Source organism: Musca vetustissima, unplaced genomic scaffold (genome assembly GCF_032173495.1).
Source record: "Musca vetustissima isolate MV318-11 ecotype Yass unplaced genomic scaffold, APGP_CSIRO_Mvet_v1 utg22725, whole genome shotgun sequence".
Taxonomy (NCBI): Eukaryota; Metazoa; Arthropoda; class Insecta; order Diptera; family Muscidae; genus Musca; species Musca vetustissima.
The window spans coordinates 89,316-111,785 of NW_026876172.1; the positions used below are offsets into that span (position 1 = coordinate 89,316).

Sequence of the window (22,470 nt, forward strand, 5' to 3'; positions counted from 1 at the left end):
GCTTGGTAAATTATACACTTACTATGAAATGAAATCGAAAGGTTTTTGTATATAAAAAAGTAAAAAATATCACATAAAAATGAAATTAGTGAAATGCAGACATATCCTTGAGCGTAGACTAAAACACTTGAACATTTAATGTGATCGCCTAAGTAAAGAAACAGACACTTAAATTCTGGTATAGCATCGTCGGTGACAATCGCTTTCTTATCGAAAACGATAAAGTTCACGGGAAGAGTTGTACCACGCCTGCGTTACTACAAACTTTATCGCCTGAGTAACTCATAGTGGTCACGGAGAAGATCCTACCAAGTACTATCGCGGACGTGGTACAACTATTCCCGTGATCTTTATGATTTTCGATAAGAAAGCGATTGTCGCCGACGATGCTATACCAGAATTTAAGTGACTGTTTTTTTACATAGGCGATAAAAAATGCTTGCAGGGGGAATACATGCTGAGGTTGGGTAACTGGAATACTGTTTCTCGTCGGTGGGAGGAATAGCGCCTGAAGTATATTTGCTACTGGTTTCAGGAGTTAAATCGGCATGTACGATTCACTCCTGCTAGTGCCTTGTCATGCTTTAGTAGCGGGACCACCCTGACTATTTTCTAGGCTTTAGGAACTATGTGAGTGGTTAACGACTCAACTCCGGGTTCATCCAGCCGATTAAGTCTTTTAACGACTTGGCGTTTTTGATGACATCTGCAACGCCCTCTTTCGTAAATTGTGGAGGTATCTTTTCGGCTCGGATTGCCCTTATGCGATTTAACCGTTACAGGCGGTTAGCACGCGCATCTCTTCGGGTTTGTCACTGCCAGCGCTGTACTCCTCTGGTCATAACCTAGGACGGAATGCCATAACTCAAGGTGGGCATTGAAATCCCCTAAAACGCGGACAAAAGGTACTGTTGTTCATCGATATGCTACTGATTGAGGTGGTGTTGAAGCACCAACAATGATCAACATTATAAAGGGAGCCTCTAGATCAAGTTGCCTATCGAGCAGGTCTGAATGGCATTCATACAGATGCAGTAGCCGCAGCGCTGAACGGTTACAAAGTGAATGCCGTCCTCGGAGCTCACCCCCCACCCATAGCAGCTGAAGAACGTCAGCTGCCTAGACAAACCAGAGTAGTTTTGGCTCAGTTACGTTCTGGATGGTGCAGTCGGCTCAATTCGTATTGGGCACGGATTGATGACCAGGTGCAGGATGTCTGTCCAGCATGTGGTACAGGCCCTCATACCACACTGCACTTGTTCAATTGCCCAGCCAAACCTACTCACCTCACTCCGGAAGATCTGTGGTTACAGCCAGTGGAGGTAGCTGCATTTCTGAATCTGGAGACAGAACTGGAGGAAACATAACAGAAAACATGCAATTCATACAAACTGCTACAACAACAACAACAACATTGTTTAGAGCAAATCCGCTGGAGTTTTTTTACTAATCTGGAGGAAAATAATTGGTCGAGTCGTTATAAAGCCTAGATCCGATAGTAGTTTCTTATCAACGACTATAAAATAGTCAATCAGATATATTAAATATATTCATTTTATACGTTTTTTATTTATATACAATTGTACTCTCTATATAAATATAAAATCTACTTAAATAAAATCAAACAAACTTCAATACAAATTCATTACATTGATTCTCAACTATCTATAAAGGGATTTGATGAAGTTTCAGCTTGATTCCGATGCGTTCTCAAATGCTGTGTAACACCAATTCTATTTTTAAACATTTTACCACAAACGGGACAGGGATGATTTCGACTATCTTCGTGAATCGTTTCATGTGCTCGCATGGTTTTCTTAGTTTTAAAGGCTTTGCCGCAAGTATTGCAAATGAAATTTCTTTCGTTGGAATGAGTTTGAAGATGCATATTCAGTCGGCGCTTGCTAAAGAACTCTTTGGAACAAATTGTACAATGCTCTTTACTTTCTGTATCGTGTCGTTTTTTGTGTTCCGTCAACGATGATGGCATCGTGAACGAGGCACCACATATTTCACAGAAATACGGTTTAATGCCATTGTGTCCACGCATGTGAGCCTTTAGGTCTACAACTTTTATAAATGTTTTACCGCAAATTTTACACATTTCACTGGTGTCGTTCATGTGTCGTCGAGCATGAAATGTATACGCCTGGACATTGGTATATGTTTTCGTACAGAGTGGGCATTTCAGCGGTTCCAGGCCATGGGCCAGTGCTTCGTGGACTTTCAACTGCAATGGGTTCTTGTGTTTCTTATTACACTCTGAACAAAAGAAAGGGCCAACGTGTTCATCTAAATATGTCATGTGTTCATAATACATCGATATGTCTTTGGATGAAGACTTCTGGTTTTGTATTTTGGATTTTTCGGTCGTAAAGTGGCCATGGATGCAATACAAATATTTCTTAAGGGCAATCTCATCAACCTGCAGTGACATTTCCTCCTTTAGAGTTTTTATCATTTGATTCAGAGCATCGTTACGTTTATTGGTACAAACATTTTCCACTAAATTTGTATTCCATAAATGCGGAAACCTTTTATATATCTGTAGAAGTTGTGTGATCTGTTTCGATTCTAATGATTCTCGTTGTGTACCAATTTCAACAATTGAATAATTATTCAAAAATGGTTCAAGAAATTTCATTTTATCGAAATACCATTGTGGAATTGTTCTACTCTTTAGTGTACCACCACGTTGCTCATTCGATTTGAGGCGATTTAATTTAATAGCATAGCCATTTCGAATACGCCGTATGACAGCCGATACATAGCTACTGGTCATGTCTATATTTAAATTACTTTTGATATCATTGGCAATTTTTGACCAATATATTTCACGTTCTTTGTTGGTTTTAAATTTTGACGGGTATTGTTTCCAATTCCATAGACGTGGCTGTTTTTTATATGCCTCTATAAATGCCATGAAGTTTTTCTCCGATTTTAAAAATTGGCGAACAAATAATTTAGTTTTATTATCTTCTGGTTCCCACTGAAAGGAAATACAAAATAATTTATAATTTACTAAATGAAAAGCTATATTTATGACCATATCCGACTGTTTATTGGGCTTAAGTTAAGGTGCTCATCTCGAAAGTTTCTAGTTTACAAGAATATTTGATGGCTTAGCCGAGTTTTTCTTTGTCCATAGCAGAAAGTACCAAATCCCCGACCAAAGGTCGTGTATTTTGGAAAATTTCTACCCATATTACCATCATCGTTTCATAGATGACGATATTATGAGCATATGAATTCACGAACTTCAGAAGCCCATATCTCGGGAAGTAAGGACATACCCATAAAAGCCATATATTAAAAAAAAAAAAATTTAAATCTGAGATATGCCTCTCAACTCAATCTGATCCAGATTCATTCCGTCCGATATAGGTAATTCATTAAAAAATATAAATCATTGCAGCCTTTGTATTTTATTTATACATATTATTTTCATATTTACCTCATCTTCTGATTCGGAACAAATATACTCATTGTCTTCTTCATTCAGCTGATCTTCCATTTCCTTGCCCAATGATTGCTCTAGAGGGTCCTGCAAAATAACATTGTTTACAATAAATATAAAACATGATCTTATTCCATAAAACTTACCATCTCATCATCACTTTCAAATCCTTTAAAACCTTCCCCATCATCTATTTCATCTTTTATACAATTATCAACAGGTAATTCCTTTGAATGTTGAGGTGAACTATTTGATTTTATATCCACAACTTCTGTTTCGTTTTCACAATCGCCCTTTGGAGACTGTTTAACATGTCCATCAGCACAACCTTCTTCCACAATCTCTGTTTTGTTTTCACAGTCGCCCTTTGTAGACAGCTTAACATGTTTATCAGCACAACCTTCATCCGGTTGCTCCGACTTGACCGACAAAGGTGAATAGATTTCCAAATATTCTTCATTTTCCTCCTCTATCAATTCAGTTTGTGAACCATCCAATGTCTCATCGTTATGATTCGACTGATGATGAACAATGAACTCATCGAGAGTGGAATAATAACCATTGCATTCGTTGCATTTTAGAAAATATTGATCTTTGGAAGATATTGAAGTTGATGCCAATATTTCTCCACATAGTATATATTCGATATAATCCTCCATTATTTGAAGCTAATAACAAGCCTATCCTAATGTCCAATTCGTCCGACCGTTTGTTGTTGGAAAACCTCCTTTGCGCCCTTTTTTGTTATGAATGAACCAATTATCTGTTGAAAAACGTTCCACTTACAATGAATAGAGCAGCAAGGAGAAAATTGGCGATAATTACCAAACTCAAAACAAAATGGACGTTAAGATCTTTGTTTATGAATGAAGGTGATGCATAACGCCGATATCGTTTTGTTTAGAAACGGACATGAAGGAATGAATCTCTGTGAAATGAACGGACGGAACGATATTCCCGTCGTGCAATGCACTGTAAAATGGTAGCTAATCGTGCTACTGCGTGAAATGTTATAGAAGGTTTATAAAATATTATAAAAGGCTGATTGATTCTAACATAATACTGATTTGATTCTAACATAATACTCGTATCAATATGAATACGACATATTATGTTTTTAAAAATGTCCCAACAGGAAAATTGGGTACGCATACAATTCGAAATTGTTCTTTATAAAAAATGTCCTCCCGTATTCAATTTTTCTTCATGGATTAACTCGCAATTTCTAGCAATGACTCAATTAGAGGAAAGATATGGAAACGATAGAAATATTGTTACGTTCTTGGACTTTACTTATTCCCGTGTAGACGTTGTTTTATTTCCCGATACAGTTCGTACCAAATAAAACGTGGGTTCGTTCTGATTACGATTATTACAATGATTTTATTCACACAACTTTACTTTGCACTTTACTTTACACGACGGTTTCAATTCGCGATCTGATTCACAACTGACTCACTGCCTTTCCATTTCCCCTATTTATATGAGCCTTGCTTGTAGCTACAGAAGTTTCTAGACGATCTGGTAACACCTAGATCACGAACAATCTACCAATGCAACAAACACACATACAAACTTACATTGAGTGAACAATAACAACAACACATACAAACTTACATTGAGTGAACAATAACAACAACACATACAAACTTACATTGAGTAAACAATAACAACAACACATATACAGGCGAGGGGGTAACAAAGAAAGAGGAATTAAGCGATCATCAATGATGACGTTTAACAAGAATTGTACGATAATAACAAAATAGAAAATGAAAGAGGAAATGGAAGGATGTAGAAAAATCTATACAGTAGTTGTTGTTGTGAAGTTATTCAAATAAACTGCGTAGTACAAATTTACGTTACAATTCAAATTCTTAAATTAACGGAATTCATCTAAATTAACTTAAATCTAAATTTATATTCGTAACATTGCCCCCCGCTTAAGCCTGTTCGTCCCGAATAGGCACAGTTCCCGTTCCGTAGGGGGTCAGCCGCTCCAAATGTACAACTTTCATCTTCGACCTGGGACTGTCGCTCCTATGGATGCGATAAACGACGTCATTTATTTTCGTGACAATCTTGTAGGGTCCTTCCCAGTGCGTTTGCAATTTCGTTGTGGGTTGAACAATAGTACCAGTTGCCCTTCTTGAAACCCATCGGTATTTGCCGCTCGATCGTACCTTGCCTTCATGCGGTTGCTAACCATTTTTATTCGATGTCGGACTGCATCGTGGACTTTACTAAAAGAGTTTTGACTGTCTTCATCTTGGTTCACATCGTCGTTTGGGGTAGCACCGAATATCAAATCGCCAGGTAGCTTTAATTCATTTCCGAACAGAACTTTGGCTGGGGTCCGGGATGTGGAATCATGAATGGCCGATCTATAAGCCAGTAAAAACTTTGGAATATGCTCATCCCAGTCTCGTTGGCCACTGTCCACCACTTTCCGTAGATGTTCTTCCAGGGTGCGATTGAATCTCTCCATCATGCCATCTGATTGTGGATGTAGGGGCGTCGTTCTGGTTTTCTTGATTCCGTAGGAGTCACACATTTCCTTGAAGATCGCTGATTCAAAATTCCTACCTTGATCGGAATGAACCTCAGATGGAACACCATAGCGACAAATCCAATTTTTGCTGAACACATCCACAATTGTCCTGGCTTCTTGATTTGGGATAGCATAAACCTCTGGCCATTTACTGAAGTAATCTATGACACTAAGACATACCGGTTCCCAGAGTCGCTTGAGGGGAACGGTCCAGCTACATCCATTGCGATTCTTTCAAAAGGGGCTCCTGAATTATACTGCTGCATGTAGCCTCGACTCTTCCGTGTTGGACCTTTAGCTCTTACGCACCTTTCACAATTGGCGATCCAGTCGGCAATGGATTTTTGACAGCCGACCCAGTAGAATCTCTGCTTTACCTTTTCAGCCGTCTTTGCTATGCCAAGATGTCCTCCACTTGGCCCATCGTGAAACTCCGATAAGACATCTCTTATTTTGGAGTCTGGGACGACGATCAAATTCCGGTGAGATTTACCGTCCTCACTTTCCCATTTGCGATATAGGCAACCATCTTTTATAAGCAGACTGTCCCACTGGGCCCAATAGGATTTTAAAAGAGGGCTTTCGGAGGTAATTTCTTTGCGACTAGGTCGCTTGCCCGTTTCTATGGCCGAAATTATTTTGCCCAGAATGGGATCCCCTCGTTGTTCCGTCGACCAATCTTCACCCGACTCAAACTGCAATAGCCGGACATCAACGATATTCTCCTTACACTCAGCCTTTGAACAATGCCTGCATTCTACCTTGCATGGCCGACGAGACAGGGCATCAGCATTACCGTGTTTTCCGCCTTTTCTGTGCTCGATTTTGAAGTCATAACTCTGGAGCCTCTCGATCCAACGGGCTAGTTGACCTTCCGGATTCTTAAACCGCAGCAACCATTGGAGAGCAGCGTGGTCGGTCCTCAGCAGGAAATGCTGGCCATATAGGTATTTGTGGAAGTGTTTAACGCTCTCAAGGACAGCAAGCAGCTCTCTCCTCGTCACACAGTAATTCCTCTCAGGCTTCGACAATGTCCGGCTGTAGTACCCGATGATTTTTTCCTGTCCGTCGATTTCCTGGGAAAGGATGCCGATGCCGCACGCACTTGCGTCTGTGTCCAGAACAAACTTGCCGCCAGGTATAGGGTATGCCAAAATGGGGGCTCTGCATAGCATGTCTTTGAGCTTTCTGAATGCCTCCTTCTCCTGGTCGTTGCCCCACTGAAACCTCTGGCCTTTTTGCGTCAAGCGGTGTAGACAGGCGGCGATGTTGGCAAAATTTTGGACAAATCGACGGTAGTATGTGCAGAGACCCAGAAAGCTTCGCAGCTCATGGATATTTCGGGGCTGCGGCCAATCTCTGACGGCTTGAATTTTCTCCTTATCCGTCGATATGCCCTCCGGCGTCACGTGGTGCCCCAGGAACTTCCTTCTCGTTGGAAGAGACTGCACTTCTTTGGGTTCAGCTTGAGGCCTGAAGACGAAAGCTGCTGTAGAACATCCTTTAAGTTCTTGATGTGTTCGTCGAAGTTGCGTCCCATGACTATGATGTCATCCAGGTATATGAGGCACGACTTCCACTGCAGCCCTTTTAACACACGATCCATCAGCCTTTCAAATGTAGCCGGGGCGTTGCAGAGTCCGAATGGCATGACATTGAACTGCCAGAGACCCCCATTAACGCCAAACGCTGTTTTCTCTTTATCTTTCTCGGCGATCTCTACTTGCCAGTACCCACTCTGCAGGTCGAGGGTGGAGAACCATGACGTTGGGAGCGGATAGCTGTCTTTCTTGGTGACATCATTCAACTTTCGGTAGTCCACACAAAATCGGGTGCTTCCGTCTTTCTTCTTGACCAAGACCACTGGGGAGCACCATGGACTTGACGATGGTTCTATTACACCACTCTTTTCCATTTCACTTATCAGCTTCTGGACCTCGTCTCTTTTCGCCAGGGGAACACTTCTTGGAGGCTGTTTAATGGGTCTCGCGTCTGCTGTATGGATTTCATGCTTCACCACTGATGTTATTCCCTGGTGCTCTTTTGTCAACGCAAAGGTAGAGGCATATTTCCATAATAGCTGCTTAGCCTTGTTCCTCTCGGAAGGTGATAATTGGTGTGTCCACTCTTTTATGTAGCCGTCGAGGTGCTTCTTCTCCATGGCTGCTGGCTTTTCGGTGCTAGTTTCCAAATTTATTACAGCTTCAGCTGGTGTGCATTGTCCAACATCGGAAAATTGGCAAATTTGCTCTTGCTTGTTTGACAGGTTCAAAACTCTAACAGAAATCAATCCGTCCTTGTTGCTTTTCACCAGGGCATTCGCTATTAGGATGTTACTGTTTATGTTTTCTGCTGGTTCCACCACCCACAACTTCTCGGCTCCACAATCTCCATTCATTGGTACCCATATTATTGCTTCGGCACACGGCGGTATTATCTCTGGATGGTCCGTAGTCAGACGTCTAATGGGTGTACTTTCATCGTAGCCCACGTTTAACGGAATTTCAACGTTAGACCAGGTCATCACACGCTCTTTCATATCCAGATTGATACCGAAGGCAATCATAAAATCTGCGCCTATTATCACTTCGTCTACGATATCGGCAACTATAAACTCGTAATTCACCGATTTATTGGCAATAGTCAGTCTTAGGGTAATCTTGCCGTGTACTGCCGCGGGCTCCCCCGTTGCTGTGCGCTGTCTGACTCCATTAATTTGCGTTATTTTTCCCTTTACCAGATCTGATCTTATGATGGACTTTGATGCGCCTGTATCTAACGTCAGAACTCGCTTATCATCATTGATGTACCCAGTTGTTGTTAGGTTGTGACTTTTCTGTTGTACTATTGCTATGGAGATTGTGGGGCCATCGTCGATGGGAGCCAGTTCATGCCCCGCTGGACTGGCTCGATTTAGTTTAACGGTGACTCATTGGTGGACTGTTGAGCCATTCTTCTACCATCTTTCGTTGGAGGTGGTGACGATGACCTGGATCGTTTGCGCTTAGCTCTGCATTCGCGCGCAATATGACCTGCTTTATCGCAGTTGAAGCATCTAATCCTGCGCTTAGTCATCCCTACTGACTTTGTTTCTTCTATTACCTGCCTCATTGCGTCCTTGATCGAGTTAACGAGAGCTTTGGGTTCGCAACATTCGGTCTCCAGTTGACGAATCTTGTGGGTCTGAGGCTTAACAATTATCCATGCCGTCTCTTGGGCAAGGGCAAACGACACAGTTTCGGCAAATGACGCTTTTGGTGACGCATATATTGCACACTTAATCTCAGGGTCTAGTATGCCATTCACAAAGGTTTCGATTTTCATACGGTCCACCAATGGGTGATTCTCTCTTGGATACGCCATTAGCACCAAACGTTCCACCTCAGCTGCAAAGTCTTGTAACGTCTAACTTCTGTAATGTTCTCTAGTTTCTTGTTCATTCTACAATTCTCTGCCTTGAGTTCATCTAACTTTCTGGAATTCTCTTCGAACATTCGTCTCGAGTTTTCTTCTGACTTTCTGGAATTCTCTTCGAACATTCGTCTCTTGTTTCTGGAATTCTCTTCGAACATTTTAGCCAGCATTTCTCTGAAATCGTCACCCCTGACAGCTACTGACGAGACTTCCCCACCGTTGGATTCGCCCATTTCCGATAAATCCACTTCATCCTTACTGTCAAACTCATATGTATCGATGTTCATACCCCGGCGCTCGAACTCATCCAACAGACGTTTTTGTAGTTCAGCCTTGTTGCCAGTAGAGGACAATTCCAATTTATTCAGCTCCTTCCACTTCCACTTCCAAGTCTTCCACTCGTATATCCTTAAACTTCATCGTAGTATTATCGTAATCCCACTTCTGACACCAATTGTTACGTTCTTGGGCTTTACTTATTCCCGTGTAGACGTTGTTTTATTTCCCGATACAGTTCGTACCAAATAAAACGCGGGTTCGTTCTGATTACGATTATTACAATGATTTTATTCACACAACTTTACTTTGCACTTTACTTTACACGACGGTTTCAATTCGCGATCTGATTCACAACTGACTCACTGCCTTTCCATTTCCCCTATTTATATGAGCCTTGCTTGTAGCTACAGAAGTTTCTAGACGATCTGGTAACACCTAGATCACGAACAATCTACCAATGCAACAAACACACATACAAACTTACATTGAGTGAAAAATAACAACAACACATACAAACTTACATTGAGTGAACAATAACAACAACACATACAAACTTACATTGAGTAAACAATAACAACAACACATATACAGGCGAGGGGGTAACAAAGGAAGAGGAATTAAGCGATCATCAATGATGACGTTTAACAAGAATTGTACGACAATAACAAAATAGAAAATGAAAGAGGAAATGGAAGGATGTAGAAAAATCTAAACAGTAGTTGTTGTTGTGAAGTTATTCAAATAAACTGCGTAGTACAAATTTACGTTACAATTCAAATTCTTAAATTAACGGAATTCATCTAAATTAACTTAAATCTAAATTTATATTCGTAACAATATAAATTTGATAGATCTTCATTTTGAGGATTTCAAAATATTTTATTTTGAAATAAATAACATTTTTGATAAATTATGTTTTGTTCACATTTTTTGGTTAAATGACATTGGCACTATTATTACAACAACAAATTTCCATGTGGTTGTTGTATCGTTTGTTGTACAACAACACTTTTTGCCATGGTACAATAATAAGAGGTAGAATAATGGTAACTCCTGATTACAAATTTTTCTTTTGTGTGCTACTGTTCTGTCAAAATAATAACTCAATTTTTATATGCGAATGTAATGTTTTGAAAAGGACAAAAACATAAAATATTTTAAAATTCAGATTTAACTTAGGGCTGCTACAACAACAACGGTTAATTAATTTCGACAAGTAAGCCTACCTCTTGTTATTGTACCATGCTCGCTGTTACCTTATACCATGATAAAATATAAATGATCGACGGAGAATTTTCGAAAAAATTCATATTGTATTTGAAGTTAACGAGCCTGTTTTAGAAGTTGAATATAACATGGTTCAATAACAAGAAATAGGTTTATAATATTTGTTGATTACAATATTTTCCTGTGGTGTCCCTTTTCTGTCCAATAAAATCAATTAATATATGGTCTGTTCCAAGATGTATTTAACATTGTTGTTATAGAAATTAAATTGTCATGCTGACAATAGGTTTTTGACAAAAATAAACAAAAACAATTATTAATTTATGTTTGCCAAGGATATTTTGTGGAATAATTAATGAATTTGTGTATTCTTGGGTTATTGGTAATTTTAGGTCAGTGAAAAATATAGTTTACGACCTGGTCGCGATTAATTTAAGTTTCCTACATGCAGCCCATGGCTCCTTGTGATCTTGCTATATTGTGAATTACAATCTATTTTTTCTATGGAGTGGCTTCAAATCTTGCCTTCTTAAAGAAAATTGAAGGGACATAAATCCCTGGCCAAAGACTAAATCATGGAAATCGTGTTGACCGTATAAAATGTTTCCATAGGCGTATTTAACCCCCGCCAGACAGATTTCCACATATAACATAAAAGATGTGTATCAATCGGCGAACGTTGTTATACCTGATTTAAGATTAGGCTATTTTTTCCGTCCGCCTATATGAATGTAGTTTTCTTGAATTTTTATTATTAAAAAGCATACATTTAAAGACCAATTTTGAAATCGAAATGTTGTTGAAAATGTTTTTGACAATTTGCTTTACCAACAATAAAGAAAAAAGTTTGAAACCATATTATTGTCACTTACACCTTATTAAATACACCTTGGTCTGTTCCAGAGTACAAAATAATTTGAAAACTCGAGAAATTTAGCCAAGTAAAAATGGTAAGCTGGCTGTTATGTTGATTTTGAAGTATTGTCATCTAGTTTTGGCATATTTACTAGATTTTCGTTCCCGAACTTTTGAAATTATTTTGAACTCTGAGAGCGATTTTGAAATGTTTCCTTTTTACTAGCTTTTGGTCTGTTCCCGTATTGCAAGAATCTATTAATTTTTACTACGATAACGAATTTTCCTTTATGATATCGGAGAAAATAGTAAAATTTAGTACATTCTTGCAGTACGGAACAGACCATTTAATATTAAAAAAAGTACTGGGACAGACCATATATGTTTATTTCTTGAAAAATACAAAAAAAATATATATATGTATATATTCAAATTCAGTTGTAATTAAAATTTAAAATTACAGCATTTGAAAGTAAAATTATTTAGTGTTATGGATAGAAATATTATTACAATTATGGTACAATTACTTAAGTTAGTCCATAGCAACTCATAAATTAAAATTTTTTTCATATTATGTCTTGTTATTCCAATGTCGTATACAAATAGTGTGATAATGTATGTAATGTTTTGAAAAATATAAAAAATATGTTCTAAAATCCATTTTTTGAGATGAATTGTACAACTTTGGGAAAAAGAAATTTATGATTTGTTAATGATTCAATATCTAAATCATTCTTTAGCATATACTTTGTAAAGGATCAAACATTTCATAATATTCTCTTCTGGATTTTTGGAAGAAATCACATTTTTCTATTAATTTTTTTCATTTAATCGTTGTTACTAAAACTTTAAAATACTTAGTACGAACTAAAAATCAAATAATATGCGCGATTGCACCACATAATCACCAATTTAGGAAAAAAATAGAAATTTCTTCAGAAAACACAAGTTCAGGTAATGTGGTATACCTTGAGTCTGCATGAAAAAAGCCAGCAGTAGGCAAAATCTCATTACTATTTGAAACATTTGTACTCTACGAGAGTATACCATGAATCACAAGGATTAAAAACAAAGGCTATGAGTTTTAACAACTTCTGCATACAAAAATTAAATATTGCCATGTGTAGACATTATTATGTAATAAAAATTAAAGTTCCACTTAACGTATCCGTTAAAAATCTTAACAGACAAATCTCGAGCTAATTCGCATTCATTAAAAACAATAAATTATATAACATATAAATTGGAAGTGAAAATTATACTATACCACATTAACATCATGTGGTATACCACATTACCTACACTTTTTTTAAAATCACTTTTAATGGAATTTTAAATATTTTCTCAAATATCTCTTAAATAGTTAGAATAATATTATTTTCAAATTGATACATTTAAAGACATCCCATGTAGCATCTTAAGTGTAAAATTTCAATTTAATCGGATAATAAATAACAATTTGGCAATCTAAAAAAAAATATACCACATTTGCTTCACCTCCTATAGTTTGAGAAAAAATGTCACATTAGCACAACCATTAATTGCGTATCCTTTTTATATTTGACAGAAGAAGCCACTATCTACAGAGTTGTTTTTTTATCATTCACCTCATTCCCTCCTGTCTTGCAGTGAGTTTAAATTGTCAATTATATAAACCTTCTATAACAATTTTACACAATGGCACGATGAGCAATCATTTCACAGTGAATATCACAACAGAAAAATCTTTCCGACCGTTCATTTACAATGTCTTTTCAACTGATTTCATTCCTTCATATCCGTTTCTAAACAAATGATATCGGCCTTATGCCACTTCATTCCTTCGTAAACAAAGCTTCAACGACAACTTTGTTTCGAGTTAATTATTTATCACCCATTTTCCATTCGTTGCAAATGGAACGTTTTTAAATGAGGTCGGTTCATTCAGTATATGGCAACAGGGCGCAGATGAGGCTCTTCATCAACTAACGCTCGAACAACTTGGAGAAATTGAATAAACAAAATAAAGATGTGTGACTATTTGGAATATATAAAATGTGGAGAAATACTATTGTCCCCGTCATTGGACTACAAAGACCAGTACATATTGAAATGTATAGAATGTGAGGATTGTTATACAGAAATGGACATGTTGATAGAGCATTGTTTGGGTCACTATCAACAAAACATTGCAGAGCTCGATGAGAAGTCCTCGGTCTCGGCACTAATAGATGACATGTTTGTAGGCGAGGAGAACAATGGTGAGGAGGTGGAGGAAAAAGTGACTGTAAAATATGAAATTTTATCCGAAATGGAACTAGATGAAATGGTAAGTGGAACGAACGATTCTATGGTAAATATATCATTACGATGGATACCATGAATAACTATGTATTTCTAGGATACCATATCAGTAATTGATACTGCAGAGGAATATCTCGATGAGAAAATCGAAGCTCTTAATAGTTCCAAAGAAGAACCAGATGATGAGGAAGGAACGGAAAAGGAAATTGATGAAAATCAAGCCGACGAAGAAGAATGTATGCTCGAATTGGACCAGTCTGAAGATGAAGTAGGTATCATATAATCAGATTGTTTTACTATAATTTTTGAAATGTTCTCTTTTTCTCAGGATAACGACGGTGAAGATAGCAAAACATCAATGTTTGTTCGTAATTTCATGAGTATTAAATTGAATGTAACCACAATAATAGCTGCCTATAAGAAACAACCATATTTGTGGAACAGTAACAATCCACCCGAAGTACGGGCCAAAGAACGTCCGAAATGTTTACAGAAAATTGCCGATGAAATTAAGGATAGAATTAATGTACAGGTAACAAGTAAGGAAGTTGCCGCTATAATAGCTCGTCTAAGACACGATTACAGAGAACGTTTAAAACGGGCAAATGAATTTGGCGCCGAAAATAACAAAATCAAAAATACACGTTCCTGGTTCTACGAACAAATGGACTTTTTACAACCTTACATAGAAAATTGTTCTATTTTTAATTTGGATTCGAGTCAACCGCCATTGGAAATTGAACAAATTATACACATTTTTGGAATATACAAACGTCTGCCGGTTCTTTGGAATAGCGAATTAATTGAAAACGTTTGTACCAACAAGCGTTCAGAAGCCTTGTCACAAATGCAGAAATTGATCGACAACGAAATGGGCATTAAAGTGAATATCAATAACATTCGAAGATATTTACACACCATTCATGCGTTCTTCACCAAAGAGAAACGTAACAGTACAAACAGTTTCCGCACCACAAAAGAAAGATTCGATTTGTACAAGCATCTGGTATTTCTCACAGATCATGTGGGCCCATTTAAATGCACAGATTGTAATCGTTCATTTCTGAGTCCACTCAATTGGAAGGTGCATGTGGCGGAACATGATGGCACAATACCTTTAACATGTTCGTTGTGTAAAAAAGAATACAAAACAACGGATGCCTATATGGCGCATGCCAGAAGACATATGAACGATCTGCGCTATGAATGCAAAGAATGTGGCAAGAAATTCTCCCGGCCAGCCGACCTGGAAATTCACTCACGTTGTCACACGGGATCCAAACCATATTGTTGTGAAATTTGTGGAGCCTCATATCGACACAGCCAAGCGTTTAAAACACACAAAAGACGACATCAGAAACAATATTTGCATCATTGTCCAGTGTGTTCGAAGGGGTTCTACAAGAAGGATCAGCTGAATAATCATCTACGAACACATACCGACATACGAGACATCAAATGTGATGTATGTGGTAAAGGTTTCAAAACAAAGAAAACAATGTTGCAGCACAAATTAACACACGAAGAAGGACGTAATCATATGTGCCCATTTTGTGACAAGACTTTTAAGAATAAACTCGGTTTGGCTCAACACATTAAAATTCATCGCAAAAATGAAATGATTGAATTGGAAATTAATTCATCATAAAAATTTTAGATGGAATAAGTATTCCCTATTGGATTATGTACATATTATGTTTAAGCTGTATAATACATTTGTTTTGACTAATAATAGCTGATTTTTAGCAAAAAGCAAACATGTTTTTGTCATTTGTCTGGTGAGTAATCAGATTGTTATACTACTTCGGGTTACGTCTTTTCCACGTATTGTTAAAATATCTCCACTCCTATGAGCGGAGATTAAAATTAGTTTTGTAAGAGACCATGGCTCTGATTGGAGATTAAAATTAATTTTAAAACAAACCAAGCTTTTGGGCGCTTTAGTATTATCCATGGTATTATGTGTCTTGGAAACGGTTGGTGATAATCGCGTTGAAGGCCAGGCTTTTGTCAACGAAATTTTTATTATCTCATTTTAAAGTACATAATTTATTGCAAAATACTTCAAATCGATCGGAAAAAAATACGTTTTTTTTTTGTTTGTACGAAGTTACAAAGTTTTCCGAAATAAAAAACTTTTTCATAAGTGAGGAATTATAAAATATATTTTATGGAAATATTATTAAATATTTCACCAGAATAGAGGATTATCGGTTTATTTCTTTTCCCCAAGTGCAATTGTATAATTTATAACAAAAAATATCAATTGTCTGCTATTATATAGTTATATGGCTAGTTACTTGGTGATCTAGATACTTTATACCCCAAAAATTGACATTTGTAGATTGAAAAAGTTGTTTAGACACATCATACCAATTCGTTAGTTACTGGTAATGCAAAGGGTAATGAATCGACTATGAAGTCAAAACAAAACAGAACAACTGTTTTGTAATTTTGTAGACTTTTTAGCAGGGACCGTAGGTTAGGTTTGGGGATGTGCAGTCACTTATGTGGCTGCAGCACTCTGGACCTAAGCGGTCTCATCCACGAGAAGAAAAGAGAAAAGGACAGATCTATAGGAGAGAGAAGATTGGGGAAATAAAGGGAGATGAGAAGCTTACAGAAAGATACAAAAAAGGTAAGATTGGAATAAGGTCGATGGCTATAGGAATCAGACAGAAGATGTGTTACGTGTCAAGGTTGCACGTTCCTAAACACTTTAGGTTTTTAATTATGCTGTAGATTAGAGCAGGTTCGGTTGTTGAGAAGAAGCTAAGACTCGGTAGAAAATGAGCACCCACTAGTCTGTGCCGCCTGTAAGTCAGGGCTGGGAAGTGACACAAGAGATGCTCCATTGTCTCCGTCTCCTCCTCGTCAACACAGAGTCTACAGTAATCAATTGCATCAAGATCCCATTTACTAGAAAAAGCCCTGATATGCAGTGACCAGTAATGATTCACTTTGCACCTAGGTTCGTTGTGCCAATGATCATAGGCTCATTCGACAAAGAATGCCTCAAAGTGCCGGTAAAAATGACATATGTGTGGTTTGGTTGAGTAATCAGTTGCTAGATCTGTGGATTGAGATCCTCGCCCAGCTAGTTCGTCCGCTCTTTCATTACCCAAGATGTCACAATGTCCTGGTACCCAACACAACCGATAGCTTACCCATGGCCCAAATATCTGGTATCAGAAGGCGATTTTCAGGAAATATACAACCCTTTATCTACATTTTCTGCCAGAAGTTGTTGTTGTGGCGAAAATATCTTTTAAAACATTTCGATTTATTTTGCACTTTTTAAGCGCGCAGAATAAATTTTTAACACAACACTTCTTTTATTTTTATAAATAATTGCTTTTTCAATAAATTCGATAAGCATTTTGTGTATTTTAAGTCCTAATTTAGATTAATCGAGTTTACTTGCCGCAAGTCTTTGATTGCTGGAGAGAGGGGCAAGGGGAATAGAAATGGAAAAAATTGCTCGTACCGACAATTTCCTGGCAATTCGTTTTGTGTATTTGGTTTGTAGTGTTATTTCAGAAAAAATAATTCAATTCAGAAAATATATGTTTGCAACCGAATTGCCTTGTATAGACGCATGAAGCAAGTTCAAAAGAGAACGATAAGAATTGCCGCAAGTATACTCGCCTAATATAAATCAGGACTAAGACAAACATTTAAACAAAGCTAACTATGGTAATTTTTTGAATTTTATATATTTTGACAAAAAAGGTAGATATCAGCTACACCAAGGTTTATTAATAATTGGTCTGTTCCCGTACTGCAAGAATCTACTACTTTTTACTACGATAACGAATTTTCCTTTATGATATCGAAGAAAATAGTAAAATCGAGTAGATTCTTGCAGTACGGGAACAGACCAAATGTTAACCGACAGGCGAATTCATGCCTTAGTCTTCTCTGTCAACTTTTTAATCGCGAAATACCAACCAGAACAGGATAAAAACTCAAAATATCTTTCAATAAAACGTAATGATAGTAATGTGCACGTATATTTTGGTTCGAATAAAATTTTTTTTGTTTATTTATTCTTCAAACAATAAATTTGACAGTCAATTCGCCTTCTTCAAGACTTCGAATTCGCCTTCTTATTAACCTTAAGAATAAACCTTGAGCCGCACCAAGGTAGATATACAAGGTAGCCGCATCGGCGAATTTCTACAACAAACATCGGTTGTTGTATTTTGATATGTCAAAAATATTTTGCCAAAACAAACAGATTGACAAGCTTTTTTTACACAAATTCTTGTAGAAAATGTTAATAAAAGTATTGCCAAAAAAGCTATTCGAAATTCGGAGATTTTCATTTATACTTTTGTTTTTTAATTTTTTGGTTCAACATTACAACAACATTTTTGACATTTATTTGTCCAACAGCTGGGTCGATGCGACTACCTTATTAAATATACCTTGAGCCGCACTAACTGGATGACCTTCATATATAGATCTTGCTTGGAATAAACCTTGATACCTTTTTTTTGGCCAACAAAACATTTGATTTCGAATAAAAAACATAATTCGAAATCAAATGTTTTGTCAAAAATTTAGATATCAGCTGGCCTTACTGCATGGCCTAATAAACAGGTCTGGTTTCTTGCAACAATTTTTTATGTTGCCCTTTTCTGAATGAAATAAAAAAATAAAGGAATTAGTATTAAGAAAATCTGTTAAAATAAAAAAATATTACATTTAGCTCCTCGTTTATCACAATTACAACTAAATTTTTTAGTAATAATAATTACAATACAATGGTAATTACTAAAAACCTAAAATAATAATTTTAATTTTTTTTTTTTAATTCGATGTAGTCCCAACATTTCCACGATGCGTTCGTAAATGATGGTGAACGCCAATCTTATTCTTGAACATTTTCCCGCACAACGGACACGGATGTTTGCGACCTTCCTCATGCGTCGCTTTGTGATTTCTCAGATTTGCCGGTGTTTTAAATGCCTTATCACAAATGTCACATACATGTGGTCGTATATTGGTGTGTTTAGTCATATGATCGCGCAAATTTTTCTTCATATAGAATCCCTTGGAACAGATCTCACAATATACGGTATATCGTTTTTCGTGACGACGTCTGTGAATTTGCAGTGTCGAGGGCCCAGTAAAAGAGGAACCACATATTTCACAACAATATGGCTTTGAACCGGAATGTAAGCGCATATGCAAACGCAGGTCGGCAGGTCGTATGAACAGTTTCCCGCATTCCTTGCATTCGTTTCGTAAGTCATTCATATGACGTCTGGCATGAGCAATATACGGTTCCACCTGTTCATAATTCTTTTTACATATTGGACATTGTAGCGGATCATCACGGTGATGATTCTTATAGATGTGTGCCTTTATCTGTAGAGCACTCCGATATTTTCGTTTACAAAATTGACAGCTAAAAGGTGCAACATGATCATATAAAAACTTCATGTAATCATAATACAACGAATTGTTGTCCGTTGTATTTCCAAGATTTTCGAGTACCATAGTCTTCTCTTTTTTGAAATGTGAATGAATACTATCCAAGTATTGTTGTAGTGCAGTACTCTCAATTTCCAGGTCCATTTCTTTTTGTATTGTTTTCGACATTGCTTCCAGAGCCTCTTGGCGTTTATTGAAACACACATTTTCGGCCATTGAGGTATTCCATAAAAACGGAAATTTCTCATATATCCCAAGAATTTGTATGATTTGCCTCTTTTTCAAGTGTATGCCATTGGAAGCTATTTGGCCAATTGAGAAACGATCCATTACCGGTTGTAAGAATGACAATTGCTTGAAATACCAATCTGGTACCAGTTTATTTTTCACAGCAACATCTCGTTGGTCAATTGTTTGAAAACGTTTCAATTTGGTTCCATATTCGTTGCGAATACGACGTATAAGGTCAGCAATGAAAGTTGTCTCCAGTTCTACTTTTCGTACATTTTTTATTTCTAATGCCATATTTTTCAAATAGGCATTTCGTTCATCATTGGTTAACTTATTTGGGAATGTTTTCGGATCCCATAGACGTGGTTGATTTTGATAGGCAACTACAATTGCCTGGTAATTACTTTCAGATTTAAGGAACTCATTGGCGGATAAATTACTATTTTCATCTATTAACTGAAAATTTGAAAACGGTATAATATAATGAGAATGGCACAGTATGAGATCTAATGGAGATTACCTCATCACTTAAATCGACAAAATTGTTCCTAACCGAGTTTGTACAGCGGCGAACTTTTTTATTGCAATCTTTGGCTTTTAACGGATCCTGTAAATAGTTAATAAAACACTAAATGAATTTTTGTTTTTTTTTTAGCAAATACTTTATTTTATCTGTAATTAAACGAGCAATCTTAATTTTTATTATTGATATAAAAAAGAAAATATTCGAAAATCCTAAAGGTCATCGCCGTATTAGGCTATCATTTTTTATGTCATTTGAACCCATTTGCACATGAAGCAAAATTTTTACATTTTAAGCATCTCAATTTGTGCACGTCTTGGAATAAAAAACATTTTTACTGGCAAGCTACAAATATATTTTCAAAAAAAAAAAACATCTATAGTTCAAAAACTTCTTTAATTTATTATTTTTAGAGTAGAAGCCCGATATTGGGATTTGTTTGCAGAATCCTGATTTATTGAGCAAAATTTATAAGAACTATTTGTTGTTTGAGGCTTGGATATGTGATTTGTTAACTCTAATAATAATAAATATTTTTCATTATAATTTAGTTTGAAGCTAAAAGTATGGAACAAGATATAACAATAAAATAATTTATAGAATTTCACTGAGTAATGGTTTCTAGCAATGGTATTGCTATTTTTTTGGTGTTCTTTTAAAAAGATGTGGCGCCTAATGAGTTATAATTGAACCTCTTCCCAAAACACCCTTACTTTGTAAACGGATTCGATAATGTCTCCTGATTTTTACGATGTGTTCTCAAATGATGTGTAACACCAATTTGATTTTTGAACATTTTTCCACACTGTGGACACGGGAAATCCCGCGACTCATCATGAGTCGATTCATGTATTTTTGTGTGCCTTTTGGTTTTGAAAGCTTTGCCGCATATACTACACGTGTATGTACGCATATCGGAATGACAAAATTGTGTGACGATTCAGTTTAGCTCGTTCATAGAATCCCTTAGAACAAATTTCACAAAAGAACTGTAACACCTTTTTGTGGCGGCGAGTATGCTCAGTGAGCGAGTAGCGGGTGGTAAACGATGAACCGCATATATCACAAAAATAGGGTTTTACACCGGTATGCATTTTCATGTGTGATCTAAGATCGGCAAGTCGTATAAACCTCTTGCCGCATTCCGTACATTCGTCGTGTAAATCGTTCATGTGTCGTCTAGCATGGGCAATATAGGGCGGGACATGTTCATATTTTTTGTTGCATATTGAACACCTTAATAATTTGTAAAATATGTTCTCTTTTTAGATGATTGCGGTGTGAATCAAAGCTAGTAATCAATCGATGATTGTTCCAATATGGGTGCTAGAAAAGCATATGCATCGAAATACCACTTTGGCACAATTTTATTTATCAATTGCTGCTTGTCGATCTTCGGCAGTTCTAAAACGGTTTAAACGGATTCTGTAATGTTGTCGCACACGGATTATTGTTTGACCAACAATAATTGTGGCGAGTTCTATGACGCATTCATTTTTCACCTCCCTTGCAAAAATGCATTTCGTTCGTCGTTGTTTAACTTTCTAGGATATAGTGCGGGATCCCATAACTGAGGTTCTTTTTCATATGCTGTCATAAAGGCTTTCCAATTTTTATCACATTGTAGGAACTTGCCAATAAAAGCTCTGGCCTTTTTAGTTCCCTCTTTATATGTGTGTGCAAGAGGATCCTGCAACAATCGAAGAAAAGGTAAGTAAATGTACAAAATCATCAGTCAAAATCATGTATCTTGTGTGATGGTAAAAATAGTTCCATTCCAGAACATAAACGAATTTACTACTTTTAAAAGTTTTGAACATTTTTACCCGAAATCTGTTTCTGTACCTACAAAACTGGTAAAATTTTCAACCAATATGAATAAACGTTTTACTGGACAAATTTGGCCAAGTAAAAATGGTAACCAGAAATCCCAAATTCTGAACTTTTCCTATTATTTCGTACTCTGAGGGCGACTTTTGACAAATGTCTATTATATATATTAATTTTCTGAAATAAGCATATTATCATGGCCCCAGTGATACTTTCAAAACGAATTCCTCAGTCATAATATATTCAAATAAAACGACAAGGAAGTAATAAACATTAAATACTGAATAAGCTGATAATCAGTAGTTTTATATGCGGAGCTTCTAATTTCAAAAGTTTTGACTTTTGTTTCCTACAACATATTATAAGTAATGTTTTTTT

At 36.8% G+C, this 22,470-nt stretch overlaps 1 protein-coding gene across 1 annotated transcript; it reads left to right on the forward strand.

Annotated features, from left to right (window-relative positions):
* The first annotated feature begins 4,297 nt into the window (after positions 1-4,297).
* Positions 4,298-15,714, forward strand: LOC133338646 (zinc finger protein 468-like). Its single transcript, XM_061546814.1, has 5 exons — positions 4,298-4,303; positions 6,597-6,644; positions 13,792-14,091; positions 14,164-14,334; positions 14,395-15,714. The coding sequence occupies exons 1-5, from the start codon at positions 4,298-4,300 to the stop codon at positions 15,712-15,714; spliced, it is 1,845 nt and encodes a 614-aa protein (XP_061402798.1).
* The last annotated feature ends 6,756 nt before the right edge of the window (positions 15,715-22,470 follow it).